At 35.9% G+C, this 11,694-nt stretch overlaps 1 protein-coding gene across 1 annotated transcript in view; it reads right to left on the bottom strand.

The window, feature by feature from the left end:
• Nucleotides 1-11,694, bottom strand: part of TrpA1 (Transient receptor potential cation channel A1) — a 246,610-nt gene that overhangs the window by 85,269 nt on the left and 149,647 nt on the right. Inside the window, exon 10 of the mRNA XM_081743887.1 lies at nucleotides 11,171-11,340. Coding sequence (XP_081600013.1) covers nucleotides 11,171-11,340 — 170 coding nt within the window. The remainder of the gene's footprint in view (nucleotides 1-11,170; nucleotides 11,341-11,694) is intronic.

Raw genomic sequence — 11,694 nt, 5'->3', positions numbered from 1 at the left:
CTGCAAAACTATTCGCGAGATATAGAATTTCATACTCAGTAGTTCTGTTTACTTGGTACGGGAATTCATAGAATTGGAAATAATTCGTTTGTATAAGTAAAATTATGGAGAACATCGATGAATAAATGTTTTGTGTTGCTAAAAGTGTATGCAAATGTTTATGAAATTTTCTAGAGAGGTGGAAAATATTCTTCTCAGGCTGGGACAACAGTAATTAAGTTAGTGCCAAGGAAAGAAAAACTAGAGACGGGGAATTTCTCTAGCTTCCTCTTACAAATAAATCACTGGTCATAACTTACGTTTTTTTCTGACGTATGACTGTCTGTCATCCTGTGTGTCTCCGTGGATGAGTGAGCTAAGGCGTGGGTTGATAATCAAGGGGTTGAGGGTTCGAGTCCGGTCGTGGAAAGTTGGTATTTTTTTCCATTGTTCGTTCCCCATATCTTAAGATGATTCTCTCCCTCCCTAATCATCTGATGCTCTCAACTGAGTTCTCCACTTGAATTCAACAATTGATAATGGGATGCTCTCAGGTTCGGGCGAGCTTTTACATGTCTACTTACAAAATAAAAATTTGCGACAAAATATGGATGCTATCCGATCATTTTTTCTCCAATTCTGAGTTTGCACATGTGAGTGTTTTTCTCCTTCATCATATTTGCATCTCCCGTTCTCCTATGTTGTCAGTTATCACATAAGATGACTTGGGAGCAAGATTTCAAATCATAAAAGAGCTATACCAATGGGCTCACTCTCGCTAAGCATTTGACTAAAAGTATATGTTTTCATACTGTAGGAGGAGAACATTCGCTCTTCTTACATCCCCCCTGAACTGGCAGAATATGTATGCAGGTTCTGCAAAGTTATTTCAGATCAAACGACTTAAAGATAGTTCATTTCAACAGCAACAGGATTGGACTTTCATTTTTTGTTGCACTTTATCTTCACAAATAGGACAAATATCAAGTAGCATGTTTGGCATAAGAACTAAGAGTCTAAGATACATCTCATTTTGGAGAAATGATGCTGCAGACGGTAGTGGGAATTTCGCCCAAGTGTACGGGAATTTTCAGCTCCTGGCGATTATGCCACCTGCCTCGTTTTAAAGTTAATTCGGTTGCAATCCTTCCCGGCAAATGCTTCGGACTCAAGTGGTGGAGCACCATAGCCGTAAACCTCCATATGGCTGTACCATTTAGAAGTGTCCCCCACTGTACGTTAAGTCCAAAAACTACAGGAATTACGCATGTAACCTATCTTTTTAATTACGCCATCTACATTTTTTTCTCAGTGTGTGCATCGTGGTGCACCACTCTCAATTTTGTTCTCAGCTCTAATGATATATAGATTCATAAATGTCTTCTCATTCAATAATGTTAAAATAAAATGAAAATTAAAGAAATTTTAGCGTTAACCCTTTCAGGTTTTCCACTTTTTTTTAGATAAATTGTAGACTTTCCCTTAAACAACTATTGCTTCCTTACAATTTATCATAAGATCATAGTTCATACCTCTCTTTTTCACGATAGAACGTACTTTAAAACTGCACCACTCGCTTGTCCGCATTATACACAACAAACGGAAAAATCGGGAAAACCCGGGAGATTTTTCGAAATTTATATCCTCTCTGGCCCCGGGTTTGGATACACATAGGGATCTGAAGTTTCTTTTAAAAGAAACTACGTTGTTATGTAAATAATACGTGAGCAAAATTTCAATCTTTTATTTTGAAAACTAAGGCCGGGAGAAATTTTTGAAAGTCTGAAGGTGACCCATTTTTTCATATATACGTGTATATACTTCAAAATGTACTGCATTATTACTATTTGATCTGGAGTCATCGTTCAAAATCCATTTTCTTCATTATAACGATCCCTTTTCAACGGTAACAAGCACATGTCTGTATCATACACCTGAACCGGAAAATTTGTGAGAAAACGGATTTTTTTTTTCAAATTTTCGGCCAAAACACTTTGTCCCTCTGGCCCGGTCCTGGCTTCATATAGGGATCTGATTTTTTTTAAAAAAACATCGTTATGTATAGTAACGGACATAAGTCTTTGATCAGATAATGGTGACTGCTTTGAAACCAAATGTAGAGTATGAGAATTAAATCTGTCATATTTGAGGTTTGGAAGAAGCAAAATTGTTAACCAAAGATTTAAGAAAAAACTCAAGTTATTAATGTAAACTATCCCAAAGATTATTGGCTTATATCGTCATAAAAGAGATACGAAGGAGGTTTCGAAACGAAGAAAAATAACGTAAAACTTTGTAAGCGGAGGCAAAGAAACCTACCGTAAATACACTAAAGACGAAGCATTTACAATGTAGTGATCGTGGTTCAGTGGTCAAGGCACTCGGCCAGAATCAGGAGGTCCTTCGATCGGATCCGCGGTGGGTAAGTGTTTTCTTTTTACTTAAGAATTTTTTGTGGCGATTCATCGACGATGACACACGTTTCATTATCTTCAGATATTTAAATAGTTGGACTATCAATACTTGAACTATCAAAAAAACGAAATGAAATCTTTGAGTTTTACGTCCCACGGTTATGCCGGTTAGGCTAAAGGAGACGGTGACGATGAGTAATGAATGAAATGGTGGAATGAAGAAAGTGGGAGGAAACGGGAGAACCTCGAGAAAACCCACGCACACGGTGTTTGTCCACCACAAAGTTCACTTGGCGAGAGCTGGGTTGAACTATCAAATCTTCAGGAATAATAGTAGTAATAATAGTAATGTCATACCTTTACAAGTAGAAACGTGACAAGAATATTTGGCAAGACATTTGCGGTTTTGTTCAGTGTTGCCCCCGAAAAGAGGAATTTATCATCTCGTTTCTAAAACAAAATAAACAAAATGGAGAGGAGAATTAACATTTTACATTCGAGACGGGACAAGGCTAACTAAATTTATTGGTTTGGTTTTTAGATGAGAATCGAGACAAGATGAAAAGTATCGTAGACATTTCTCGTTTTATCTCGATTCTCGAAATTGTGTATGTCCATTCTTTAAGTAACTATTGCCTTATTGTAGACTGAGCCTTGTATGCTATTTTTTTAAATTTGTATTTCGGAGTTAATCAAATTATGATCTGTGTAGGTATTTTTTGTAGCAAAGTTTTTATAATTACTTCTGCATATCCTAAAAGTTAGTTTATTATATGTCTTACTTATCACTAATATTCAGTTATTTGTTTACAGTTTTTTTTTTTAAACGTACAGTAGAATACTTTCTACATGAAACTTTAGTGGAACGCTTTCGTTTAATATTTGGGTAGTTGCAGAGGTGTGTCCTGGTTTGTGAATTTATTGTTTCACTCTGTTCCAAAAAGGTTAAGCGCATCTATATGGTTGTTTCAGTCCTAGCCCGTTAAGTCTAAAGCTTGTATCCCTGGATCTATCGCAGCTCCCGTCCGGTGGGCATTGTGCTTGACAAGCGCCTTGTGTGTGTAGATTTTCTCGAGGATCTGTTTCCTCCCACTTTCTTCATTCCACTATTCCTTTCCTTCTCATCACCGATGTCTCCTTTAGCTTACGAGGAAGGTCCATAAACCGTGAGAGTTCAATTTTGATGAAAATTTGTGACAAGATTTAGTTCGAGCTGCTAAGTAACGTAGTAATAGTCACTCGATGCGCAAATGCTTCGTTGAGCTGCTACACCGACGCCATCTTGAAATCCAGTAGGCAAGTGCAAGAATACCCTTTCGGCACAAAAATGTAAAAGCTTTTGATAGATCTGACTTTAGTATTGTAAACCAAGGTAGAGCATCTATATGGGGGAGTACTTCCAGTGCATGATCGCCATTTTGAAAGTCGCCATATTGAATCGCCATCAAATATGATAAATGACAAGGGGGTCATGTGGGGTATCAAATAGCACTGGAATTTTCTCCTGAATCCATTTTCGTAACCAAAGTTTAGACTTCAGAGTTAAGAACTTTCTTCCCCACAGGAACATATAAAAACTGTGCGAGTTAGACTTGTGTTATGAAACACGGTCGTGCGAGCACTTGCAGGGTTTTAACTGATGCAGTAGTCAATTCAGTACAATAGCCACAATACCAATCAGATCTTGATATTAGTGAGAGAAATCGTTAATTAAATTGAAATTCCTGTAGTGAAAAATGGAATAGCAGCATGCTACAAGTTATACCTATTTCAAAGTGCAATGGAATAGACTGCTGGTGGATGAAACACATGCCTAATAGTACTGACGAGCGGAGAATACCAAAGGAATTGTTCCGATATATATTAGAAAAATGTTATAAACTGGTGAATATTAGTTGAATGACCAAAATGGTTCGGATTCCACTATAATCAGTAGATCCACGTCTCCTTTAGCGTAGCAGGCATAAGTGTAGGAGGTTGGACTGAATCAAACCAAAAATCTATTTTACTTAATCTTACGTGGTCCATTATAGTGTGTTAAGTTTCTTCTCCACTCTTGAAACCTTAGGCAAAAACCATCATTGTTGCAGAATATTGCGTTCTTTTCCAATGCTCATGCTTGACAACCTATAACGTACCGTGCATATTACAAAGTTAAAATACTTTAATGTATTTATTGCCAGTTTGTCTAAATACAATCGATTTATTGCTGACGCATTAAACAATTAAGGGGATTTAAATTATTAGTTCACAGCCCATTCTTAGAAGAAAATACACCTGGAAACTTAGAATTCCCTTTTCTTGTGTCTGTTCTGTTATTAGTGATAAGATAATGCATACACACCTGCTAAGAATTGGTGGCAATAAAGATTATTACAAGATTAATAACAAGTTGCAATACATAAAACAAGCCTCTTTCTTGCTTTTTCCTTCAATATTAAATAATTAAATATCTGCATCTCCCTACCTTTAACGATAAAACACTTGCTTATAATAAGGACAAGACTAGTTTTCATATCAAAACTGTGATAAATAACTAATTGTAGCAGATGCTCACTTGTTCGGTGTACAGGTTATATGGCAGAATTTTCATAATGAAAATGCATTATGTTGTGTATCATCAATTTTGTGCGCCAGTCCTAAAGGACATGCTTGCATATGTATGGCAGAAATGTGGGTACGTTACAGGAGCAATAGTTGGTTCATTTACAAATGTTCTGGAGCAGTGCCGGATTTACGTATAAGCTAAACAAGCTATAGCTTAGGGCCCCATACTCTTGGGGGCCTAAAATATTCAACGAAAAATTTGAATGTACATTTTCAAAATATAAGAAAAACAATAAATCAAGTAACTCTACATATAACAACAGTGCTTCGTTTGTGTTGGCCCCTATGGTGTAAGTAATGGAATCCCTTCTGCTGGCCTGCTTCCTGAAATATCACTGGTTGCTTCATTTCTGTATATAGGGCCCTACGTTCATCTGGACACATAAAAGGTCCCATTATTTTCAGTAGCTTATGGCCCCACCAAACCTAAATCCAGCTCTGTTCTGGAGACTAGTAGAAAATACTGTCTGTGGTCATGAAGATTGTGACGAAAGTTCATTTATTAAGTGTTTGTACTGCTCTATGATGCTGTGTGATAATCACTTCGTTTTGGATCGCCATCATCACAACTGAAGAGAAAAATGTTAGTAGGTTAATATTTGCTTATGTGCATCAGTTTATATTATTTTTCTAATAAGTTTTCTATTAATTTTCTAATAATTCCAAGACAAATTCTTGTAAAGTCATATGTGCCGTTGCACATAACTTATATTACAGCATTTAAATGCTATGCATAAAGGCAACACACACACACACACACACACACACACACACACACACATATATATATATATATATATATAGAGAGAGAGAGAGAGAGAGAGAGAGAGAGAGAGAGAGAGAGAGAAGCGGTCAGGCATTTTGTGTTACTGATTTCTGATAAGCGTCTACTAAGTGAACGATCTTTAACAAACCTTCGTAGCGCAAATGATTATCGTGCGCTTTGCAAGTATTTTACTTTTATCCGCGATCATCAGTTCGAATCCCAATCCCAACATTAACTTTATTTCATGGAAAAGGTTGATTCTGTCAGTTTGATAACAACAATGTTTTTTTAAATAATATGTCTTAGTATATCGTCTTCACTGCATTTTATTTGAATATTCCCGAAGAATTCAGAATTTCGTCTTTCTAAAAGTACTATAATTATCAAGAATTTTATAAAAAGAGGAGGAAACTCCACTTTTAATCATTATCCTAACCGGAAGGGGAAACTTATAAATATTTGAAATTATAATTAACTTACGACTAAACTTTAATGAAACATTACTAAAATAAAAAATTTACATCGAATAGTCTCTGCAAGTAATGTGTAGAAAATGGACAGAAATAATGAAAGTAAACTATTACTTGTCCATTAAAAGTATAGTAGCGATAGTTCTAAACCAGAGAAGAATATTCACTCTTTGCTTCATGAAAATAATAAATATTTTACAAAAACAATGCTCTTATGCCTGTATCGTAAATACTTTTAGTAAATAAATAAGCGAAATAGTATTATGTGCAATCAAATCCCCCTGACACGATAGCTGATTGCGAGACTGGGGTTAATGAATATTACTACAAACTGTTACAAAGCTGGGGACCGTAGTGGTTCAGTGGATGCCGGTGTATAAAACTGAGTGGTCTGAGGCGTTAGAGTGACGATCGTGAGATTTACGAGTCCCTCTGTAATAGGAAGGGAGGAATTGTAACTATCCTCGATGTTTCTGTGTTTGTGTCCCTGCCGAGTCTAATAGACCTGAAAAGTGGTTGAAATATAGAGTAAGTCAGGAAGTATAAAAAGTGGTAGAGCGTTGACCGCTGGTGCATGGAGACCTTGGTTCTATCCTAGGTAGCGCCGAGTGAACTTTGTGGTGGACAAGCAGCGTGTGTGAGGTTATTCTTGGGGTTCTCCTGTTTCCTCCTACTTTCTTCATTTCATCATTTCATTCATTGCTAATAATCACCGTCTTCTTTTCCCTAGGCTGCATAACTATGGGACGTAAAACTTAAAGATTTCATTTCTCTATTCTTTTATCTTTCTTTCTTTTCTTTTTCTTTTTCTTTTTTTTGTTACAAAGGTAAATGAATAAAGTAGCAAATTTGTTTTCTGTAAGTAAAGTACTGCAAACAAATGTGATACAATATTCTATCCTCAGATAAAAGATTAGCTTTCAATCCTTCCCTTTGATGTAGCGATTTTGACGTGCGCCTTTGGTGCACGCGGTTCCGTGTTGAATTCCCGGTAGGAGATAAAATAATTATGTTTCCATTTACTCTAATTAATTATCCGTCAATTTTAACCTGAAGAGCATAAACCTGAAACATTAAACTAAATAATTCCTCCTCAATAACGCCCAGTTATTTCATTGTCTCAATCATCAATTGTACTACATCAATTGTACATCAATCGTACTACAACTACTATATGTATACAAATGGTTTTTCATAGCTGAAATCGAATTTGAATGTGGTACTTTTGTGGTTGTTTAAAGATTCAATTATTGTTTGTGTTAATTCTTCGGGTACATCTACTGCTATGGCAAGCTTTTTTTTCCCCTGTAGGCTGTTACCTGTGTGACACCATCTAACCACTAAGTTGTAGCCCTTGTGTATGTGTTTTGTATTGTGCTTAACGCATTAGTTTTAATACAAGCAAAGCTTTTTTTTCCTTCCTACATAAAATCTATCACACAAATCAATTATAGGTGAATGTCTTTAGAAACGACACAATTTTCATACGTCATTCAATACAGACAAACTTCTATTATCCAGTTTCGATTGCAGGTAGAAGCTAATGTTTTATATTGAAAATTGGCATTCAATGCACAAAGGACTCAAGTTCAGTTTTGTTATGAGACTTTCAAACTGTGCTACGCATAAATATCTAAAATCTTATACAATACCTTTGTCCGTTCGTCCATCCGTCTGCCGACAGGTATCAGAGCAAAAGTGGTAAAACTTATAGAGATATGGATATTTGCAACCGATTCAGATTCCCAATGTAAAATGTTAATTCTCATCTCCTTTTTGTTTCTTTTGTTTTAGAAACAAGATGAGAAATTCATCTTCTCGGGGGCAACACTGAACAAAACTGCAAATTTCTTGCCAAATATTCTTGTCACGTTTCTGCTTGTAATGATGTGACCGTATTGTTACTACTACTATTATTCCTGAAGATTTGGTCAAGTACTGAAACATCCAAGTATTCAAATATCACAAGATAATAAAACGTGTGTCATCGTTGATGAATCGCTACAAAAAATTCTTAAGTAAAAAGCACTTACCCACAGCGGGTCCGATCGAAAGACCTCCTGATTTTAGCCGAGCGCTTTGACCATTGAACCACGATCACTACATTCTAAATGCTTCGTCTTTAGTATATTGACGGTAGGTTTCCTTGCCTCCGCTTACAAAGTTTTACGTTATTTTCCTTCGTTTCCAAACCTCCTTCGTATTTCTTTTTATGAATTTTAAGTCAATAATCTTTGACATAGTTTGTTAATAACTTGAGTTTTTCTTAAACTTTTGCTTCCAAATTAAGTTCATTCTCCACACCAAACTACAGATATGACAGATTTAATACTCTGCATTTGGTTTCAAAACAGTCGCCATTACCTTACCAAAGACTCATGTCCCTTACTATACATAATACGTGTGCAAAATTTCAATATATATATGTATTATACAAATTTAGTGCGTCATTACTATTTAGCTTTGAGTCATAGTTCAAACGTAATTTTCTTTAGTATAACAAGTTCTTTGCAACGGTACCATTCACATGTCCGTATCATACATCTGAACTGGAAAAATCGATAAAAAACGGATTCTTTTCTGAGAAGATCTCTCCCTCGGAGCACTTGCGCCCCTCGGGTCCGGCCCAAGTTTTCCGTATAAATCTTTAAGAAATTGATAAGTACCCAAAGTTGCTCACAATCGGTATGCAAAGTTACAATGTGATATCTTGAAAACAAAAGGCGTGAAAAAAATTTGAAATTTGCCTTAAGAAAAAAAAGAAAGTCCTCCGTAGCCACTTTTTGCCGAGAAACTGACCATCCGGTTCCGAAACCCATCTGGGGTGTTCTTTGGTCCATCTTTCACTTGACCAATGAAAAGGGTGCTTAAATGCCTGTTATAGAACCTAAAAAAATGGTCAAAGGCGATACTACGTTATGGTATATACATATAAAATAAATCCTAAAAGGGTTAATCACAATCTTGGGATAAATTCCATTAAGGATGTCATGTACTGTCATTTTGCTACTTTCATAATAGCAAGCTTGATGAGTAAATGCTTCAGTATCAGTTTCATTTTATTAGGTAGCGTGATTATTGTATGGTGCAATTTTTTAGATTTACATAGAAGTAACTTCACCTTCATTTCGTTAAAAATTACGCATGAACTTTCATGCTCATCGGTATCATTTTGTCGATGTCGGCTCGATTAGATTTGTCAATTAATATATGCATCATTTTTGGACATATTTACCGGTAGATTAAATGGTCTTATGAGCTAACATGAAAATATCAGAAGATTATAATATAGTTAGCCTTTGGCTAGCTTGGGACTCTGCTCCCAGACCCCCGCGATTGCTCAGCCTACGAAATTCTACCTCTTAAACCCACATCTCTATCGAATTTCAAGTTTCTTTTCCTATTTCAACTACCTAAAGATACGATTTTGTATCTAAAAAAACGCCAATTTAAACACCATGGAGATTTTTCATTTCCCCTTCAGACTAGGGGTGGGTAAAACCGGTTTTTATAAACACCGGAAACTAGTTTCTAGAAAAACCGAAACCCGAAAAACCGACATTTCACCTAAACTGGTTCGTTTTTCCGCCGAAACCGGTTTCGGTTTTCTCCAAAAACCAGGCGGATTTCTCCAAAACCGGTTTCGGTTTTCTTCAAAACCGTTTTTTTTTTTTTTTTACCAAAACTGGTTTCGGTGAAAACACATAAAACTATTTGTGTGGAAACGGAATCGGCTTCTGGAGTTCAAGGAAACACTATTCTGGTCAGAAATAAATCAAATTTTGGAAAAACCCGGAACCGGTTTTGAAGAAAACCGAAACTCGGTTTTTCTAAAAACCGAAAAAGCTGTTTTTGTGCCCACCACTACTTCAAACCCCTTAAAAATGAAAATACTCAGTTTTGGTATATTACCTGTTCGTTAGTCCCAGAAGGCTACAAACATATCAAATTTCATCATTCTAATCCTGCCAGAGGTGCCTGAACATTTTGGGATGGAGAAGATGTCCCATATAAATAACATGGGAAAATTTTTCATCTCCCATAAAATCTCTCTAACGTTACTTTTATTTTTTTTTATTTTTGTTGATTTTGTTAAATAACTCTATAAAAGACGTACTAGCATACCGAATTTCAAATTTTTTATTCCAAGTACCTAAAACATGAGGTTATATGTCCAAAGGTCCATTCAAATAACATGAGGAATTTCTTCATCCCCCATTTAGATCCCCTTAAAATTAAAAATATTCAATTTGGCAACTTTCCTGTCCCGAAAAGCTACGATCATGTCAAATTTCTACTTTCCGCGTCAATCGGAAATATCCGTTATTTTATGTCAGTGACTGAGTTCATGTAGTTGTATATATAGTTGGCATATTCCAGGAAAAGTGTAAAATAATATGAAGTCGACTTTAACATCTTAACATCGTAATGTTTAGCTTCGAAATTTAAATGAAATCCTTTTGTTCTTGGTTCTCACCTATTTGGATCTTGCGAGCCAATCGGTTATTATGCTTGATCTTTTATGCACTGGACGCTTTGAGAGATAGCTAATTGTATGCAACAAATATGAGCTTTCACATCACAGATGATTGCACTTCCCCTTTCAAATAATCTTACTGTTATAGAAAATCATGCTGTAAGATATATGGGAATAGCATTTACATTACATTTTTCTAATATTCACCTATGCGTTACAAGAACTCATTGAAACGGTTTAACCGATGTCCAAAGAAGTTATATTCCTCAAGTGTGTGTAAAGTGTCACAAAATTTTCTTAAATGTTATTTGACAAACTAACGGATGAGCCTTTCTCCCCTCTGTGTTTCTGTTTTCCCCAGGCACGTTATACGTTTCATAATCATACAGATGTATAGATCGTATCGTACACCTACGGATAACTATACACCGGGCCTTAAAGGTAAGTAACGAAATACCTTTCTTCGTGAGTAACCATGGCCAAAGCAGCTTCTGGGTACTTGTAGTAAATGGCATAGTCAATGGCACTGAGTTCCTTGTTATTGTACTGCAACTTGCAAGACATTGACAACAGAAGTGCAATTGCATTCGGTTTATTTTCCATTGTAGCCAAATGGAGAGCTGTGTTCTGGAAATAAAAAAAAGAAAAACAGTAAGTATACGTTTCGAACAATTTAAGATAATTTGTTTGGATACATCCATTATTATGGCCGTAAGTGCAATACTTCGTTATAATTTAAAGTTGCAATAATTTAATATCAATTTTTATTTATTATTCTGATGCACTAGCTTTTCAAACCAATGTACTCCTGGGTAAGAGTTCCTGAACAAAGATGTGAATGAGGTATTTATCCAGGATCAAATTTCATCCTATAGCAAGTTACATGCACCCCTCACTGCTACAACTCCATTAGGTTGCTTTCAAGACTTTTGCTGGTCTCACAAGCGCCTCGACAAATGCAACCCAATATACAACAAATAT

The sequence above is a fragment of the Thermobia domestica genome, chromosome 17, assembly GCF_964235325.1.
Source record: "Thermobia domestica chromosome 17, izTheDome1.hap1.1, whole genome shotgun sequence".
In the NCBI taxonomy this organism is placed as follows: domain Eukaryota; kingdom Metazoa; phylum Arthropoda; class Insecta; order Zygentoma; family Lepismatidae; genus Thermobia; species Thermobia domestica.
This window is presented reverse-complemented; position numbering and strand designations above follow the sequence as displayed.